General features: G+C 37.0%; 2 protein-coding genes across 2 annotated transcripts; both read left to right on the forward strand.

Annotated features, from left to right (window-relative positions):
- The first annotated feature begins 3,380 nt into the window (after positions 1 to 3,380).
- LOC113121162 (26S proteasome regulatory subunit 4-like) lies at positions 3,381 to 7,346 on the forward strand. The gene is made up of 11 exons (XM_026291430.1): positions 3,381 to 3,435; positions 3,867 to 3,920; positions 4,005 to 4,101; positions 4,179 to 4,303; positions 4,388 to 4,573; positions 5,175 to 5,303; positions 5,413 to 5,509; positions 5,596 to 5,785; positions 6,425 to 6,576; positions 6,662 to 6,816; positions 6,965 to 7,346. The coding sequence occupies exons 1-11, from the start codon at positions 3,433 to 3,435 to the stop codon at positions 7,097 to 7,099; spliced, it is 1,323 nt and encodes a 440-aa protein (XP_026147215.1). The 5' UTR covers positions 3,381 to 3,432; the 3' UTR covers positions 7,100 to 7,346.
- Positions 7,347 to 10,396: 3,050 nt separating this feature from the next.
- On the forward strand, positions 10,397 to 20,621 carry LOC113121164 (calmodulin). Its single transcript, XM_026291431.1, has 6 exons — positions 10,397 to 10,547; positions 14,398 to 14,428; positions 14,518 to 14,661; positions 18,920 to 19,026; positions 19,143 to 19,278; positions 19,707 to 20,621. Exons 1-6 carry the CDS (start codon positions 10,545 to 10,547, stop codon positions 19,733 to 19,735), a joined length of 450 nt encoding a protein of 149 aa, XP_026147216.1. The 5' UTR covers positions 10,397 to 10,544; the 3' UTR covers positions 19,736 to 20,621.

Raw genomic sequence — 20,621 nt, forward strand, 5'->3', positions numbered from 1 at the left:
GCGAAAGTGCGGCAGCAAGTCTCCGTCGGTACTCCACTATTTGTTGGGAATTTCATATGAATCCAAACCGTTAATAGTGCCGATTTTGTCCACATACCGGTCCCTGGCATCCATATTTAGCGTATCCCTATAAATCCCACAACATTTTCGCGATTTTAACATCTTTTTCCTTTCTCTATACTCATCTCTTCTCGTTCAACTTACTGTATGTTTACATTCGCAAGGCTAGCAACATGGCCGCCAAGCCCCAGAATGCAACTCGGCGCCCAAGCCCTATAGTTGTGTGTACAGATGTTCTTCTGGACGTGCACAGACAAGGTTAGCTTGGAAAATGTATGGTGGATTCATAACAAGTGTCTACCAGGTTTATTGTAGTTGAAAAAAAATAAACATTCATGGGAAATAAAATTAAATCTTAAAAATGTACTTTTCAACATTTTTCATTTTCATGTAGTTGTATTTGATGAATTAACTGAAATAAAATAAAAATGTATACAATTTGAAAATTTTTATATAATTAATTAAATCTATACAGTCTAGCGCTGTCAAACAATTAATCGCATCCAAAATAAAAGTCTTTGTTTACATAATATATGTATGTGTACTGTGTATATTTATTATGTGTATATATAAATACTAACACATGCATGTATATTTAAGAAAATATGTTATATTAATTATATTTATATTATTATGTAAGAATATAAATGTATAAACGTAAATATTTCCTAAATATATACTGTATGTATGTGTGTTTATATATACACATAATAAATATACACAGTACACATACATATATTATGTAAACAAAGACTTTTATTTTGGATGTGATTAATTGTTTGACAGCACTAATACAGACATAACAAATCAATAACTATTAAAAATGACAAAAGTACACAACACAGTTACTAAAATTTACATGAAAATAGAAAACAAAAAAGTATCTTGATGACTTATATGCTTGCGCTATTAAATATCTAAGACATTTATCTATAAAGATATTAAAATATTTAATATATGCTGCCATTCAAAAATTTGGGATCAGTAAGATTTTTTTATTTTTATTTATTTGTTAAAAAATACAGAGAAAGCAGTAATATTGTGAAAACAAATTATTGCAATTCCTAACATTTGTTTCCTATTTTAATATACTATAAAATACAATAAATTTTTGTGATGCAGTGCTGAATTCTCATCAGCCATCACCCCAGTCTTGAGTGTCACATGATCTTTCAGAAATCATTATAACATGCTGATTTATCATCAGTTTTGAAACTGTTGTGCTGCTCCATATATTTTGGACCATTCTTTGATTCCTTGGTGAATAAAAAAGTGAAAAAGAACAGCATTATTTTAAATTGTATAATATATTTCACAGTATGACTGTATTTTTGATACAGTCCAGATTGTTTTGAGGCCACTGTAAGTCTATTAATCATGATTTTTGAGTGAGAATGTTTGCATGGTTAGTGAATGAGACTCTATTAATAATAAAAATTATAATAATAATAATGTATTGCTGCTGATTTGGACCTTGCACATTTGAGCTGCTGTGCTGTGTTTATCATATTTCACACTAATCTCTCTAATTGAGGCTTTGTAAACTTATAGTGCATTCATTTGCAAACAAACAGATGTAATTTATTACTAGTTTTCTTGCATATTTCAGCACTGTCACAGGATGGTAATATATTCCTATCTTACGGGGAAGTGTGACATTAACGGACTGGTAGATTGGGAAATGAATCATTTGCTTGGATTGCATCAGTTATACTGAGATCCTGCATGGGAACTTTTCTACGCAACTTCATCTGCATGAATAATGTCTTAATTCATTAAGGCAATGATATCTTGAACTTTGTGTCTTCCTCATTGCACTGCTAAGTCGTATCATGCTGTACTTGATTCACAGATACATGTACTGAGAAAGGACATATCAACTAACTCCATTAAAGAACAGTTTGTGACAAAATAAATAAATAAACCTGAATTAAGGTCTTTTTTTCTGTTTGTGAGTGTGTATGCGGCTGGTCCAACATGAAACACTTATAAATCTAATGGTTTTTTCCACTTAGCCAGCACTCAGACGTAAAGATGGAAAAGAGCGTCTTCAGATCAAATTACCAGAGCTCCACTCTGTCATGATGTTAGGAGGTTGCTATAGAGACTATATCTCTGTGTGAGGAGGATCCCTCCGATGGTAAAAGGCTGATAGCGGTGAATACCAGCTCCATGGGTCAGATGATTTGGCTGGTGCTGTGAAGAGTCTTTGTTTCTGGTTCTCCAGGGCTGGTTGTGTGACAACCCCCTGAGAACCTGCCGAAACAGCACGGAGGCAATCAGACAAAACAGTGTGAAATGAAAAAGAGGGTGATGAAAATAGCCCATGGCCTACATTCAGTAAATAACAAAACCTGCAATCATACATGACAAAGAAACCGTTGAAGTTCACATGTCTATGAACCAAAAACACACAGTTCCTATCAGCCAAATCATGTTTATATATATATCTGTAACCTGTGATACTTTGATGAATAAAAAGTTAAAAAGAACAGCATGTATTCACAGGAATAAAATATATTTTAAAGTATATTCAAATAGAAAACTTATTTTAAATCTCAATAATGTTTCAAAATAAAAAAAAATTCCTGTATTTTTGTTAAAATAAATACATCCTTGATGCGCATAAGAAACTTCTTTAAAAAACATCAATGATAGCAAACTTTTGAACGGCAGCGTGTGTGTATATATATATATATATATATATGTGTGTGTGTGTGTGTGTGTGTGTGTGTGTGTGTGTGTAAATTAATACAACTATGTAAATTCAAGTTACAATATAAATAATTGAACATAATCTAATAAAAAAAACATAAAAAGAAGTGTAATAGTATTATAAATTACTACAAAATAATATATAAAATAACTCGTATACTAATACTATAAAGTAATACAAAGTACTACAATAGTATATATCAGTCATACTAAAACAACACTGAATACGTTATTGTGTTATATTTATAGTGAACAATACCCCTTATAATGATAGATAACTAAGTAATATAATATTTTAGATTATATGTAAGAACATATTACAAGTGATTAAACTGGAAATGGCAGTAAATGCACTCTTATTCAGGCCTACCTTCACAAGATTATGACAAACACAATTACATCGACAAATTGAATTGGACACTATGGTCCACTGCAGCTCATACGTGTCCAGAAGCTGACGGAATTAATAGTTTTAATTAAACGTTTAGCTAAAGAGAAATTACAGAGTTGGGCCAGAATCACAAATTTAATTATATATTTATTTTTGGCCAGAATCACAAATCTTGCAATAAACAAACGCGTTTCTGTATTTCCCGTCCTTTGTCCCGTTAGTCTGTCCGTAGTGACGTTTATTGCCAGCGACCAGCGGTGGTGGAAATGGTGAGTGAGCCAGCAGTTTCTTCACAGACTCGGCGTTTAATTTGTTTCCATTGCTCTAAGTTTATTCTGTAATTTCAAATATGATATGTGAATGCCGTGTGAACGGTGTCTCTTAATACCCGTGTTTAATACATCGATGTAGGATTAACAACACAAGTAATTTCATTTGAAGGATGCGTTGGTCTTAAAGCGTTAAATCACTTTTCTAACCCGCATACAACGTAAAACGAGACAAAACGTGAATATATATATGATCTTATCCTTTTAATGTCATCTTAAGATTTTTGTTATAAATCTGCGTGTACATTCTAATGTAATATTTATTTATTTGTATTTATTTATTTAAGGCTATAATTAAAATATTAGTCTATTGTATATATATATATATATCACTGTATATGAACATTAGACATGGCTCTTTCTCAACACAGGGCCAGAGTCAAAGCGGAGGACACGGACCAGGAGGTGGAAAGAAGGATGACAAGGTGACCAAAAATACCTGGTATTTTAAAACGGCATCAGCCAGAGGTTTGTCTTTTATTTATTGATTTAGTCTCTCTTCATAACAGGACAAGAAAAAGAAATATGAGCCACCCATTCCAACCAGAGTGGGCAAGAGGAAGAGGAAGTCCAAGGGCCCTGATGCTGCTAGCAAACTGCCTTCAGGTACAAGAAGAAACGTTTGAACTCCACTGTGTTTTACATCAGATTTTGAGTTAATGTCAGATTCTCTGTTCATATAGTCACCCCTTACACGCAGTGTAGGCTGAAGCTCCTGAAGCAGGAGAGAATTAAAGATTACCTGCTGATGGAAGAGGAGTTCATCAGGAACCAGGAGCAGATGAAACCTCTGGAGGAGAAACAGGAGGTGCACCATCCATCCATCATCTCTCTTGCCATCCTTTTTGTTTGTTTGTCTGTGCTGATGGTTATGTTTTTTTGCTTTTATTAGGAGGAGAGGTCAAAAGTCGATGACCTGAGGGGAACTCCTATGTCTGTGGGGAGCCTGGAAGAGATCATTGATGACAATCATGCCATCGTCTCCACATCTGTGGGCTCGGAGCACTATGTCAGCATCCTGTCATTTGTCGACAAAGATCTGCTGGAGCCCGGCTGCTCTGTTTTACTCAACCACAAGGTACAAAATCCCCCAAACCAGTCAGGATTGAATGGAAATGGGATGAATTTGTCAAACGTAAAGGTATAGCTCACTCAAAAATGAAAATTAAGATGTTTTTAAAGGGGTTGTTGTTTGCGATTTCCCTTTTTTAACGTTAGTGTGTAATAATGCTGTGTGAGCATAAATAATATCTGTAAATAATATAAGTTATGAGGCTGAAAGTTCAACGCAAATGGAGATCTCGTCTTTTAAAATTAAAGCAATTTAATGCCTACATAAATGGCTCATAGGGACTACAACGAGTTACTTCCCGGGTTTGTGACATCACAAACCCTCATAAACCCCGCCTTCGGAAAAAGTGTTAAACATGCGGCTGCCATGCTGTATTAAAGCTTTAATAAGGAGTAGCATTTACAAACAACAGTGTATCTAAAAGTATGAGAACAACAACAAACAAAAAACATACCATTAAGTGTCTTTTTTGGGTGGCCTATGCCTTTAAATATATATTCTATCTTCAACCTTTTGTATTTGAATGCTGCTCTAATGAAAGCTACATCTGGATCCTGAACAGTTGTAGATTTGTCTATTAAGTGATCAAATAACTTGTTGTTTATAGGTCCATGCAGTCATAGGAGTTTTGATGGACGACACAGACCCTCTTGTTACCGTCATGAAGGTAGAAAAGGCTCCACAAGAGACATACGCTGATATCGGTGGACTGGATGGTCAGATACAAGAAATTAAGGCAAGATAAAATCTTTTCAGTTTTGTCTGTCAAAAATGATCGGAGCTGAGTTTTTAATTGTGTAATTTTGAAAACAATCAGGGAAAAATGAATCTGTTTTAACTTCTAGGAGTCCGTGGAGCTACCTCTGACCCATCCAGAGTATTATGAGGAAATGGGGATCAAGCCCCCCAAAGGGGTCATTCTCTACGGCCCCCCTGGAACAGGTGAGCCAAGATCATTTCTTTACCAAACAATTCACAAGGGTGAAATCACAAACCCTGATCTATCATATAATTTCTCTGGATGTTAGGTAAAACCCTCCTTGCCAAGGCAGTGGCCAATCAGACGTCTGCAACGTTTTTGCGGGTCGTTGGGTCAGAGCTGATTCAGAAGTATCTGGGCGACGGCCCTAAACTAGTACGTGAGCTCTTCAGGGTGGCAGAGGAACATGCTCCTTCTATCGTCTTCATCGACGAGATTGACGCCATTGGAACTAAGAGGTAGAGCAAAGCGTTTTTGGTTTTTAAAGGGATATTTCACCAAAACATTTATACATCCTTAGGCCATCCAAGATCTAGATGAGTTTTTCTTCATCAAAACAGAAATCAGTCACTAATGGATCTGCAGTGAAGGGGTGCCGTCAGAATGAGTTGATAAAAACATCACAAAATAATCCACAAGTAATCCACGTCACTTCAGTCCAGTCCAGGAGGAAACATCTTGTGTGGCCAAAAGATGCATGTTTGAAAGAAATCAATCCATCATTAAGACTTCAAACCATTGCTTCTGGTTGAATTACAAGGGCTGTCTGAATCAGGAGAGAAATATGCACAGATAAAGCACCATTTGCAAATGAAAACCGTTTTACTAGAGGAAGCATTTTTCCAGATTCTCAATTTTTTGGTTAGAAGTGAAAGTTTACTCGTGTTTTGGATTATTGTGATGTTTTTATCAGCTGTTTGGACTCTTATTCTCACGGCACCCATTCACATTGGTGATCAAGAGACGGGATGCTAAATTTCTCCAAAATCGGTTCCGATGAAGAAAAAAACTCTTTGATGGCCTGAGTAAACTTTGAGCAGGTTTTCAGTTTGGGTGAACTATTTCTTTAGTCATCTACCCTGATTACCTCTTTACAGATATGACTCAAACTCAGGAGGTGAACGGGAAATCCAGAGAACCATGTTGGAGCTCCTTAACCAGCTGGATGGCTTTGATTCGCGTGGAGATGTGAAGGTTGTGATGGCTACCAACAGAATAGAGACCCTTGACCCTGCTCTTATTAGACCGGGTAAGATACTACTGCAGACTCGTGCTATGAAGTTCAGAGGTTACCTGCATTTTAGATGAACCCTCAAGGCATTTTCTCTCGGCAGGTCGCATCGACCGTAAGATTGAGTTCCCATTACCAGATGAGAAAACCAAGAGAAGGATCTTCCAGATCCACACCAGCAGAATGACTGTGGCCGAGGACGTGGTCTTGGATGAGCTCATCCTGGCTAAAGATGACCTTTCAGGAGCTGATATTAAGGTATGCTAACTGATTCGGTTCAATTGAAAGTGTTGCAGAAAATCTCTGCTGCCCTCTTGTGTTGATTTTGGTATTGTTTTTCTGTAATTTTCAGAATGCAGGAGAATCGTTCATGTATATCTTAACTCTTGACTTCCTGTCTCTTCAGGCCATCTGTACAGAAGCAGGTCTCATGGCCCTCAGAGAGCGCAGGATGAAGGTCACCAACGAGGACTTCAAGAAGTCTAAAGAAAATGTTTTGTATAAGAAGCAGGAGGGCTCCCCTGAAGGCCTCTATCTCTAATCTCCACTTTTCATTTCTGTGTTTATATGTAAGCGCAGAGCATTTGGCTTAAATGTACGCATGTTTTTGTCTGCCGATTAGTTTGTTGTTGTTGTGATCAGAATTCTACGGCTGGATCAGAGGTATTTAATTGGTTTTTTTCTTTTTTTACAGCACTCAGAAAGTGATATATTTAAAAAATAAAATAAAATCCAAAATACGGTAAAACGGTAATATTGGGAAATATTGATGGAATGTCAAAATAAATGTTTTTGTATCTTAATATGTTTTAAAATGTCATTATTGCTCAGATGCACTTCTGTATTTTCAGCATCATAACTCCAGTCTTCAGTGTCACATGATCCTTCAGAAATCATTCTAATATGCTGATTTGCTGCTTAATTAATATCAGTTATCATTGGTGCTCGGTTGTTAATAATGGTTCTTTTTATCAGTGTTGAAAACCGTTTCTGCTGCTTAATATTTTCGTGAATTTTTTTTTTCCCCATGAATTTTGATGAATAAAAAGTTTAAAAGAGGTTCAAAAGAGCAGAATTGATTTGAACTAGAAATCTGTTGTAGTTACTTTTGATCAATTTAACTTGTCCTTGTTCAATAATTTTTTATAAAGTATTAATCTTACTTAATCCGAACTTTTAAATTGTAGCATATATTCACGATTTCCACAGTGTTTTCAATATTGATGATAATAAGAAATGTTTCTTGAGCACCAAATTAGCAGATTATTAGAATCACCAAAGACTGAAGTTATTGTAATACTATTTTACAATATTACATTTTGTGTGTGTGTGTTTGAGTATTTTTTTGCAGCTTTGGTGAGAAGAAAGGTCTTTCAAAAACATTTTTAAATTTTTTTAAACTTCTACAAATTTTAAATATTTCTAAACTTTTGAGAGTAATATAGATATGTTTATATATATATTTATATATGTATATATAATCAGTAAAAATTATCTTTTTTTTGTGTTTAACTATATATATATATATATATATATATATATATATATAATATTTTTTTTAATGAATTTTTATGTTCTTAGATTTCAATTTCAAGGAATTGTACTAAAAACCAGTTTTACTGAATTGAATTATTTTAATCAAAAAGTCACAGCGCCTGGAGAGAAAGTGTGTCCTCAGAGAGAGCAATGATTAATTTCCCTGCTAATTACTAAACTAGAGGAGCAGCGGTGTGCGGCCAGTCTTCTCGCTCCTGCTTGACTCTGCAGAGATTGGCATAATTAATGCAGCGATTTTAGATTGTCCTCATCTCAAACTCAGCTCCCTGTTTCCCTTAATTATTTAAAACAACCTCATCACATAATATGCTGTATCTATAAAGCTTGTTTACCTTAGTTTGAATACATTATTGTGAAATATTATTATAGATTATTACATTATTAAAAGTGCTATTGTTCATAAAATGTTTAACATCCACCAAGAAGAATGTTTTCTTCCTTTAAGTCCTATTGCAAAGTAAGAGTTATTCATTGACCTCTGCAGAGCAGCACGAAGAGGGGGCATTCCTTGATGTAAAAGAGCAACTAATGAAAGTCTGCAGTCAGCAGAAAGCTGTCAGTCTGCGGCCCTTCACAGGATCCGTGCTGCACTCTCCTTAAATCAGTCAGTGCATGCACATCAATGCACATTCAGCAATCACAGACTAGCTCACGTAGAACGAAAGCTGCATGCAGACCACTTGACAGTGTCACTGAGGCGAAGCTTCTTCATGACAGGCCTCATATAAGACACATTATACAGGTTAGTAAAATAACTCGGTGTACGAATCAAGAAGCTGATCCATCTGTGGTCTTCCACACTTAAGGACACAAAGTGTCATGTTAGACCATGGACAATTTTGATCAAATAAGATCTTAACTAATATGTTTCATTACATTACTGTAAACAAACACTTGCTTAATTAAATAATGGGGGGGTGGGTTGTAGTGATGAAGTTACTGTGTAGCACATAGTTACTTGTATTAGAGATAAAATATAAATAAAAACAATACATATAGAGACAGAAAGTAGGATTCAAATATTTAAATAATTGAATTATTTTATTTTAAGAATTATTTCATACTATATAAGACATCATATATAAATTAAATATAAAATGTAATTATTAAATTATGTGTGTGTGCAATCATATTATAGAAAGTATATAATATATTATTAACAACAAAAATGTTGAGGGGTGGCCTGCAGGTGATTTGTTCATGGTTTATATATTAGCCAATAGAAAGTGCTGAACATTCTCTGTGTGTAAAACCTGATGCACTTCCTCTTTTCTTTATAGAGAATGTACTGCAGTGTGGTACAATACAAGTAAATGTAGCCCAATACTAACATAGTATAATTCAATGACTTTACGTTTTACCGTGAGCACCTTGATGGGATTTCTATTATATACCATTGCCTGGTGCATTGCAGGTCCAGGGCGGCCAATAATGCCCCCCTTAACATTGTGTATAATATTGCAGGTCCGCGTCAACCAATCAGCTGCTCCGTGACAAACCGACGCCGTGAAATCTCAAGCGGAGGGAAATCCACGCGTATCCTTCCGCCGGAGAAACTAGTGCCACACACAGTTCATGAAGAGCCTGTTCTACATAAAAGCAGAAGTAGTGTTAATTTAACAATTATCTAACAATGGCATTGACTTACTTGTTCTGGATTTAACATATGAGGCTCCAAACCACAGAATATTATTCTAATTCACATAAACATAAACATAGGCCCTAAATTAGCTCTGGCTTTTTTGTGTGTCGTTCATGAGGTGCCACAGACCTCTCCTGGATAATTACTGAATCTCTGGCAATTAACTGAACAAAATGAGAGATTAAGTGAGTAAAATAAAATCAGCATTAGTTATTCCTATCCTTAAACATGGAGCAGCATTAAATATATTATTATTATTATTATTTTCTTCAGTGGGGAAATGACTGTTCCTCTTCTGGGTTATATTGTGTATATAAATAGACTGCATTAATTATTAGGTGTCTTAGACTGGACAATGCATAATTAATTAATCTATAACACAAAAATCACTAAATGAACAATAAGTCGATCCGTTTGATTGAGTGGCAATTCATCAACAGTTATTCACATTCTCTAAACCAGGGCCCGGGACATGCTAATATTATGCAAAGATGAATTATTTGGCCCAGACTTGTATTAATCCATCACCTTAATGCTGAAATATTTCAGGAAGACATACCCACTGTTTACTGCATCGTTGTGCTTCGGTCTGCCTGCGCTCTAACGACGCGTCTGATTGGCCGAGGGACGCTCCGCACGCGCTGAGTCAGGAAGTGAGCGGCGGATGAATACACGTGCGCTCCTCGCCGAGTGCACAGCCAGAGACAGCCGCTCCAGTGCACGCTCACCCCGGAGAGACCTGTGTTCAGCCGAGTCTGGAGATTATCACGCTTAATTCCCTACAAACATGGTACGTAATCATTTATTTCATATACTATTAACGCATTAATCTGCCAGACGGAATCTCAACAAGTCCGTTCGCATCAAATTAGCCTAGTTTACTTAGAAATATGATTTTGGTATAAGCGTTACAGTTTGGAGATGTAAAGTTACGTTAACTTATCGAGATAATATATTCAACCATACGCATATTTAAAAAAAAGAAAAACGCTTTATTTATTTAGTTACCTGCTTTAATTCAGTGATGCAACAGTCAAGAGTGAACCCTGAATCTACAACTGCGCAATACTAACATCCTTTATCTTACATACGGGTTACACACATCAAATGATGTGCAATACATCCCATATGTTGTTGTTTTCTCTTTATGTCTTACTGTATGATTAAAAAAATAATAATTTAGATCAACATGACATCACACTGAAACCTGTACTTGTGATATTGTAATTAGACAGACGGCTCATGCCAATATCTGGGGTGTAGAGGGTCAGTAGGCTGGAAAGATAAGGATGTTTATGCTAATATCCGTCAAATATGATGGATGGGACATGAAGGAGATGATTGTAGATGTGTCTGAGATGAGGCTGTAGAGGATGTGGCTCTGCCAGCGTCTGTTGCATCATCTACCTCCCTTTAAACCCCCTCCAAAGACTGAATATCACACCAGCAGGGCCAGTGTTTCCCATCTAAAACCACTTCACACACATTTAAAGGCCTTTCTAATGACAGGCAGTTGTATTTTAACCAAACCACAATGTTGCGTGGACTGAAAGGGTGTAGGCTTATGGTAATAGGCGCCCAGTTTCCTGTATTTTGTCTGTAGTCACTTATGCAAATAAAAGGTGTGTCTTTGTGAAACGTCTGTCGACTCGTCTGTTTTTTTTTTGTTTGTTGAATCTGAGAGGTCTTCGCCATTTCGTGTGTGTGATCCATCCAAGTAAACCGAAAACTGTTGGAGGGTTTTTTTTAGCTTCCCTGCAGGAACCAGAAATCTCTATTTATGTATCCTCAATATCTCAGTTGTTTCTCTTAAGCTTTGTTTACTCGCGTGTCTTATCTAGACACATAAAATGTTGTTGAAACAATTTTCACTCTTTTGAAATTGCTGGTAAATTTCACAATGAATTACACAGAAATGGCAAAAATCAATGAATTGAATATGAAGTCTTTCTTTTTTTACATGCCTAAATCCTAAAGTTTCTCATTAAATTCTTACAAGATCGGAGATGTTATCTGAGCTGTGCTGTTGGTGTTTATTTGATGGCCTTATACTTGCACCGTATGTCAACAGTTGTGTCAATTGTGTCCATTTTTCATTTCTTCTCCAAGGAAAATCGAAGTGAGTCTTCTAAACTGTGAAAGATTGAACTCTGTGCAATGGTTGGATGTTTCTGGACTGGCAGTAGATATGAGTTTGGTTCACTGGCGGTGGTTTGTGTGTATTTTAATAGTAAGGAACAGCATCTGGTAGGAGCCAGCTGTCCTGGGTGAAGTTATGGTGTAATGTTCCCCTGTGTTGGGACTCTGGAGGATTATGCTGTAGTGTGTATACTGACCTACATTCATTTGCCTGAACATTTTAATAAGCGGTAGAACGGCGCTTCTCAACACAGATGGGTGACAGTAGTGTCTCTACACAGTCAGTGCAGCTGGATTGATTCGGTCCTGTGGTTTCTGTAGCCTGTGGAGTTGTAGAGATCCTTTAGTAGACAGATGTGTGATGGAAAATAGAGGAGGAACAGTTTAAGTTCAACTCAGATTGGTGTACTTCTTGATTTTGTGGTCAGATTGACTGTAAATGCTCAATATGTTGCCATTAGAGGTGCAGTAATCATTAGTTTGATGCTGAAGTTGTTTAATTATTAGTTTTACAACTATGAGAACAGTTTATGAAGTTATAAATATATGTATATGTGTAAAAATTACAGAACAACTTTGACAAACTGAACATTATGAAAAATGCAGTTTAATTGACACTGAATGGTGTGTGTATGATATTTAATGCAATTGTAAATCTGCGAAATTCACAGACAACAATGTTTGACATAAACTGACAAAAGTGTATGAAAATGTAAATGTAAATAGTAAAAAAAAAAAAATGTGTGTCTAATTTGGTATGTATAGGTATGAAAATAAAGAAAATTTTTTGACATCAACTAACAATTATGAAAAATGTGTAGTAGTCACTATATTATGTGGGTATGTAATATTTAAATTTAGTATTGAAATTAAAATTGTATATATACTGTGTACAGTTATCCATGTATAGGTACACAATTTTGACAAACTGAGAAATGTTTGAAGATGAAGTGTGAATTGTGGTTTGGAAGGGAAATTAGCACATAGCTATGACACAACTGATATCTGCAGAATATTGGCCTGGGCGATATATCAGTATATGACAAACAGTTCAGTTGTCAAAGATCTTCAAGACAACCTCATTGGAAACTGCTAGAAAATACTGTCAGTTCCACTCCTAATTGCCTATTAACTGTAGGTCTGATTTATGATGAACAGGTTTAAGAAAAGCAGCATACTGTTGAACGTTTCGGGAATCGTCGGGTCTCAGAGCACCTTCTTAAATGTGTGTGTTTGTGATATTTTTATCGACCTACAACCACTAGTTTCCATTCATTGGCCATTTTACAAGAGAAGTGATTCAGACGGTCTTCCGCTGGATGTCAGGGAGTCCCAGAGCAGCTGCGTCTGTTCCTCTGCAGCGCCCCATCCCCCCGGATCAGCTTTTTTCATGTGGGCTCTGGGCACATGGGCATGAATGAGGAATGAAATGAGCCGTACAGCTGGCAGCAGGAAGACCCTCTTGTCCAGCAAACCAGTGCTCTTTCTTCATTATATCTGCCAGTGACTATTGGATCCAGTGCATCAGAAAGGCTCTTAAGCTGCATGTTATATGTCATCTCATGTGAGTATGGCTGCTTAATGCAGAAAGGAAGTAGAATAATTAATTAGTGTGATTGAAGTGATGGTGGCGTGTTCCTCTGTCTTTGGCCCATTAGCCCCACTCCTCCCTTCATTATGTGGGTTATTTGTTTTCCTCTCATCCACTTTAGCAAGCTCTTGAGACTCATACAATAAGCTTTTCTCTCCTCGCTGTTAACCAAAGGCCTGGGTTGTCGGTCAGTGTCCTGTAACCTGATGCCAGTGTGTGGACTAAAGCATTTTTGTTTGGATGTCACATGAAGTTTAAACACAAAATGTTTACTCTTAAAAACAGTTTTTTTTTAATTGGCATTGATGGTACCGATGCATAAATGGTTCTTTATATTCTGAAAAAGGAAAAAAGGTTCTTTTAATAACCGTTCACTGAAAGGTTTTTTGAGTAACCAAAAATGTTTTTATTATGTCATCGCTGCAAAAAACCCCTGTTGGAACCTTTATTTGTAAGAGTGTAGAACCTTTCAGATGCACAGACGTTTCTTTAAAAGTGGAAAAAGTTCTTAAAATGCTTTTCACAATAAGAAAAAATGGTTCTTTTTAGTACTGCTCACTGAAATGTTCTTTGGGGAACTAAAGGTGGTTTAGAAAACCTTCAATGGCTGTGATGCCATAGAACCTTTCAGTGACTGGTTCCTAAAAAGAACCGTTTTTTCTTAGTGTGAAGCCTTTTTGCCTTTTCCACTTTAAAGAATCTTAATGGAAAGGTTCCATAGTTCTTAAAAGTTCTCAATGGAACCACTGATGCCAATAAACAACCTTTTTAAGAGTATACTTCATGCTACAAGTGTCACATTATCAGTGTGTTATTCATTTGATCCAAATGATCCGACTCTTCTTTTTAAATACTAAAACAGACATGTTGCTAATTAGTAACCAGCATTTCTTTTCTTTTTGATTTCTAGGCCGACCAGTTAACAGAGGAGCAGATTGCAGGTGAGAGGGCATGCATTTAATCAGATCACTTTGATTTGTGTGTTTTGAAGCAGACACTCAATACAGCTACCGCCCTTTTCTTATTTCAGAGTTCAAGGAGGCGTTCTCCTTATTTGACAAGGATGGAGACGGCACCATCACGACCAAAGAGCTGGGCACAGTGATGCGGTCGCTGGGGCAGAACCCCACGGAGGCAGAGCTGCAGGACATGATCAATGAGGTGGACGCTGATGGTGAGTGCCTTTGAAAGTAACAATAAATCACAGCTGAAAGAAATTGATCACTGGCCTCTTTCGAAGTTTCAACAAAATGTCAGATTTCTCAGACAAGCAGAGAATGTTTGTTCAGGAAATCAGTCTACGAATGGATTATTTATAATTGGGTCAAGTGACTCACTGAACTCTTGATTTATTAAAAAATGATGCAACTATCATATCATTATGAAGAAAACAGATAAACCATATAATGTCACAGGCGAGTGTTCATTGTCCTTACATTTCATCTCATTATATCTTGTTTATTAAGTTACAGTGATAGCGACGTATTTATTCATAGGGATTTCATGGAACATCATCAGCGGTACTTCTGTAATGCATATGTGGATTTTCTGCACAAGTTTATAGCGTTCAATAATTGCCAGTCCATCCTATTTTGGGTACAAATCAGGTGCTTTAAAGAAGCCCCCAAAGTAAGCACAATGACCGATTTAGAAATAGCGACTAGATGCATTTTGTTTGGTCCACAAAGAGGACATGTCCAGGGAAAAGAGGGCATATGGTCACCATAATTAATACGTGTACGACCATTGCGCTTTCGTGCTTTGCTATTTTTCGCACGTGAGTGGCGCGTTAAAAGAATCTGAACTTTTACACGCAGCAACGCTCATTAATGTCAGTTTAACAACAGTGGACCAATCAGAAGACCTGGAGGCGGGGCAAGCGTTCGTACGGTGCATCGTACGGTTTTAGGCACAAAGACATGTGCTGTGTGAACAGCCAGTCATTAAATTCTTATTCTGTTACGGCTCTACGTCACGAAGTAACACATTTGCATAATGTCTGTCCACGTTTTATGTCGCCAACTTGCCTGCCCAAATTTCTGTGTGCTTAACATTATGTCGAGAAGACGATGTATCCTACTCTGTGAGAGTTGTTTGATCACATCTCATAATTACTATGAACTTGTCAACACTTGACACTTACCACTGAGAAATGTCCTGCTCCAGTCATGCTTGTGAATCAGTCTCTTGTCAATCAACCACTTCAACTGTTTTATCAGCAGTCTTCGGCTCGAGTTGGTAAGCTACAATCTATACCATCATTTCTGTGTATCGACAAGTCTCCAGGGCTGTCATTCTTTCATGGCAATTGGTGGTTCATTTCTGAAACACCAATTGCCAGAGCCGTTGCGAGATCTCTCTATGGCTCTGGACCAATCACAAAGGAGTGCGCCATCTGACCAATCACAGCAGTGAGGGGCTCACGGAAAAGGGAGGGGAGACTGATTCTTTGAATTGCTTTGCATATGTCGTTTATGCATCATTTAGAAATGGGTAAAATTAAATCTGTTTTAAACAATATTAGCAACCTTAAAAATAGCATAATAGGGAAACTTTAATAGTGGGGTATTTTTACACTACAGTCCTTTAAAGAACTGCCAATAAAAAAAGTAAGCCCGTAATCTAGGTTTTGATTTTAGGTCAAATTGCCCAGTCTCTCTCTCTCTCTCTCTCTCTCTCTCTCTCTCTAGCAAAATAAAAACATATAGAGTAGATGACACATAGAGAGGACATCTGCAGACCTTCATGACTATATGTCAAAGTCTATCAATCTTCACATAATTTGACCTGTTTATATCAAGTAAAATTGGGTTTATGTTGAAAAATTGTACGTCATGCAGTGCGACACCACCAAAACTTTTTATGTATGAATTAATAATTTATGGTATGTGAGGGAATTTTACATAAAGGTTTTTTAAAAAAAAAAATTTTTATAATAATAATAATAACATTTGGAAATAAAAGGAGAACTTGTTACTTGGTTACACCATGTGACATTTCATGAAATGTAGATTAGAGTCATTAGACTAAAAGTTTTCTTGAAAATGTTTTTCAAAGTCATGATCTGTTTTAAATTCTGTTTGTAAAACTATTAAAATTTTCCTTATCCACAATATTTCTTTGTTATTTAACCACTTGTCTCAGCATATTAAACTGGCAAAGCAAGTTTTGTGAAAAATTACACCCTTCACCTTTAATTTAGGTGTTGAAAAGATGAGCTTTCAGGTTTTTTTTTTTTTTATCCACACGCCTGTCATTGGAGTAAGTACAGCCTGTGTGTGAGACCATTTAATATCATCCACTCATTGCTGTGATAAAACAGCATCCAATGGTGCGACGATCCACTCGCTCAGCACTCTCTCAGCAAAGAGTGACACCAGAAAACTCTCCAATCAGTCTCCTGTCACAGACGCCTCAGACAGACAAGACAGCCGTGCTACAAGCCGAGATGGTGTGGGAGGATCGGGAGGCCGCTAAACTCCTGAAGCCTGTCAGGTTGCGAGCCGTTCTGGCGGTTTTCTTCGATCAGCGAATCGATAAGCCTATGGGATGCAGCCTACCGTGACATGATCTAGGTCAGACGGCAATAATGCGAGTAGTGGAAAATAAAAGTAATTGCATAACCCACTCTTTGCATTCGTCATCTCATTCCCACACACTTATTGAACTCAGTTGCCGGGACACCGGGGAAGAACTTATTTTGAGAATTGACACTGGAAGTGACCTGGAAATGGCTGATTTCAGCGCAATTGTGTGTTGCTGAGTGGTCCTTTCAAGTAATGAATTGTGTTCCCCTTAGGTACTTGTGAAAGACTGGGCTAATATGACTCAACATCCTGTAGAGGTCAAAGGTCTTGCATTTTTATCTGCCATGCATTGAATAGTTTTACTCTCAGGTTGTCTTACTTTATTACACCACACACCATTAAATCACCATCTGCTCCAACCTATAGGACTGTAGCTTTCAACCCAGAGTCAAAGCTCAGTGTCCCTTTTATGCTGGCTAATCCTAGACCAGTGGCTCCACACATCCAGTTGGTAATCCAGCCTGGTCTTTATTACCGCACGCTTGACCTTTTTCTGACCTCTGCGAACGTTAAACATGGTTTAGTTTTTTTAATGGTCAGCTGTGGTTAGTCTGTGCCAGCTGTAGGGATCTAGCCGTGTATCTTATATCACAGTCACCCACTCGGCTCATCGCTGTCCGTCGAGGACTGTCATCCCCTGCTAATGCAGAGTGAGTCACATGATCTCTCTTAGTGAATCCCCACCTCTTCCCTTTGATGGCTCATTGGTAAACTGAGGGTCCTGGGGACGATTGCTGTTAACTTTAGTAGAGCTTCCCTGGCAAATGACCCTGATCAAGATCAAGAACACGATCAAGACTCAGAAACGTAGTAAGTACACCGTTAAAATAGTCCATGTGACATCAGTGGTTCAACTGTAATTTTAAGAAGCTACGAGAAAACTTGTGCAGAAAGAAAAAAAAAACTTTATTCAACAGTTCCATGTCACCATATATTTTTTACGTTCAGATCAAAACATAAACAAGCATAGTGGATACTCTTCAAAATGGTGTTACAGGGTGACGGGGAGGAGACAAATTATTGAATAAAGTCATTTTTTGTTTTCTTTGCGTGCACAAAAATTCTCGTAGCTTTGTAAAATTACAGTTGAACCACTGATGTCACATGGACTATTTGAATGATGTCCTTGCTAGGTTTCGTAGTCTTGATCGTGTTAGGATCCTTGCTGTCTATGGAGGGTCAGAAAGCTCACAGAATGCATCAAAAATATCTTAAATTTTGTTCCTAAGATGAACGAATGTCCTACGTTATTGGAACGACATGAGGTTATTAAATAAATAATTTAAATTTTTGGTTGAACTAGCTAGTTCAATGCATTTAATGACGCAAACTACAAACGTTGATGCATTTGTGTAAGAAAAATATCTGTATAAAATTTTTTATAAACCGTAATCTTTAGTTTCCGCTAAGTTGCATTTCAGCGGATCAACTTCCTTTGTGTTTATTCACATATCCACTGGCGCTTTTATGTGATTTGGGGTCTCACGCCAGTTGCACTATTTTGTAAAATGTGCCCTTTAGCTTAAATATGAATACGTTTTCTGCTTTAGAGTTGAAAATAAAAAGATGAGGAATAGTTTCAAGTTTGATAAAGTTTAAATTAAAGTTCTAATTATTAGGAAAAAAAAAACACAACGTCATAAATTGTCACGTTTATGAGAAACGTTCATTTAATGTAATTTAGCAATTTTAAGATGTAAAGTCGCAACTGTAAGATGTAAAGTCATAATTTTTTTATTTATTTTGTGAATCTAAGGTGGAATTGGTTTATTTGAGAGTATCTGAGGTGAATGTTTCTGTCCATATTTTTGTTTTTAAAGAAAATCTCACTTCCCATTTTCTCAGGAAATGGAACCATAGATTTCCCAGAGTTCTTGACGATGATGGCCAGGAAAATGAAGGACACAGACAGCGAGGAAGAGATACGTGAGGCTTTTCGGGTATTTGACAAGGTGTGTTTGAGCTGTAACTGTCACCTGGCAGTTTAATACAGACAAAGTTGAGTCACAGCAGTGATGCCGAGATTTTCCCGCCCTTTTGGTGGCTGACATTCAGTTTTTCTCTTCAGGATGGTAATGGCTACATCAGTGCTGCAGAGTTGCGTCACGTCATGACAAACCTTGGCGAGAAGCTAACAGATGAAGAGGTTGATGAGATGATCAGAGAAGCCGACATAGATGGTGATGGTCAGGTCAACTATGAAGGTAAGCCGCTTACTTTTCAGTGCCCACTTTTTTTCCATTTAGTCTTCTTTTTATCTCAAAGGTACCATCTGGTAACTCAACTCCATTACTTCTGCAAAAATATCACATAAAGTTGATGTAGTAAGTATTATTATTGAAAAAACAACAAGTTATGTGCATCAAAAATGGCTCACATTTCCCAGAATGCACCATATTTATACAGGGCACATGTAAAGGGCCCCTTTTTGTTTTGCTGTAAATTGAGCTACTTGATTAGACTCATATGAAAGTCGTTTGGAAATGGGACGCTAATTACTGTGCGAATTCTGCCTTCACTTCTTGATTAAAAAATTAATAAACCATCAAACAATTTAGCAGCTGGCTGCACAGCGCGGCATTCGGCCAAAAGCAACTGCCTAATCTCATTTTCTCTCCATCTCTCCTCTCAGAATTTGTACAGATGATGACCGCAAAGTGAAACCTCCTCCTCCTGCCGTGCCCTCTTAAAAGAGAAGAAAAAATCAGTCAAATGTTTTACTTATTCTTGAAAAAAAAAGTTTATTTATTCATAATGTTTCTGTTTAAAAATAATTGAATGTTAAAATAAAGTATCCTTCTGTCCACACAGAAGATAATGGAAAAAGTCAAATATCTGCATGAAATGGTTAGTGATCCTGTCCCCAAAGCATCAGTTATTTTGAGGAAAAATAACCTGTAACTACCTTCAAACTGAAGAAAACAGCATTTGGTGAACTCCTTCAGTTCCATCTGCTCTTGATAATGTTTGGGCTGGCCATCCTCCTTTTGTTCTCTCGTTTTTTCTGTTCTTCATGCATGCAGCTTGAGCCCGGAGCTCATTCTCCAGCCAATCAGATTGTGCCGAGTCCACTGAAGTGATGTATTGCGGGTTTTCGTGATTTAAAAGGGAACCACACATAGAAAGAATGCTTGTAAAATCAAGTTTCCGGTGGAATGGGGCTTTCATGTATCGTGGGGGATAAAACGTAAAAATCAAAAATAAGAAAAAAATTCAAAAACAACAAAAAGTAGAAAATGTTTGGCATGATTTAAGTTTTGTTTGAGTTTTTTTTTTTTTGTCTATTGTTTAGTTTTGTTTTAATGACTTTCTTTTCCTGGACGGCCGTCTCGCACCGGGATGGAGATGATGGAGGGATGCTGTGGGTGTTTGGAGGAGTGTGGCTGAGCCTTCACGTTTCTGTCCTCTGTTTCAGTCGATTCTCCCCTGTACCGCTTCTGCTGCTGGAGTTTGCACTCCACTCTTCAGTTTGCATTCATTCCAAATTGTACATGCTACTGTTTTAATATTTTCTTCAAATAAAGTGACCATGTACTTTACTCATGAA

Source organism: Carassius auratus, chromosome 20 (assembly GCF_003368295.1).
Source record: "Carassius auratus strain Wakin chromosome 20, ASM336829v1, whole genome shotgun sequence".
In the NCBI taxonomy this organism is placed as follows: Eukaryota; Metazoa; Chordata; class Actinopteri; order Cypriniformes; family Cyprinidae; genus Carassius; species Carassius auratus.

What these genes read in the sequence shown, in the direction of transcription:
- LOC113121162 (XM_026291430.1), top strand. An exon ending in GTGGAAAGAAGGATGACAAG is followed by an intron (nt 3,921 to 4,004) that starts GTGACCAAAAAT and finishes TCTTCATAACAG; the next exon opens with GACAAGAAAAAGAAATATGA. An exon ending in CTACGGCCCCCCTGGAACAG is followed by an intron (nt 5,510 to 5,595) that starts GTGAGCCAAGAT and finishes TCTGGATGTTAG; the next exon opens with GTAAAACCCTCCTTGCCAAG.
- LOC113121164 (XM_026291431.1), top strand. An exon ending in AACAGAGGAGCAGATTGCAG is followed by an intron (nt 14,429 to 14,517) that starts GTGAGAGGGCAT and finishes TTCTTATTTCAG; the next exon opens with AGTTCAAGGAGGCGTTCTCC. An exon ending in CTTTTCGGGTATTTGACAAG is followed by an intron (nt 19,027 to 19,142) that starts GTGTGTTTGAGC and finishes TTTTCTCTTCAG; the next exon opens with GATGGTAATGGCTACATCAG.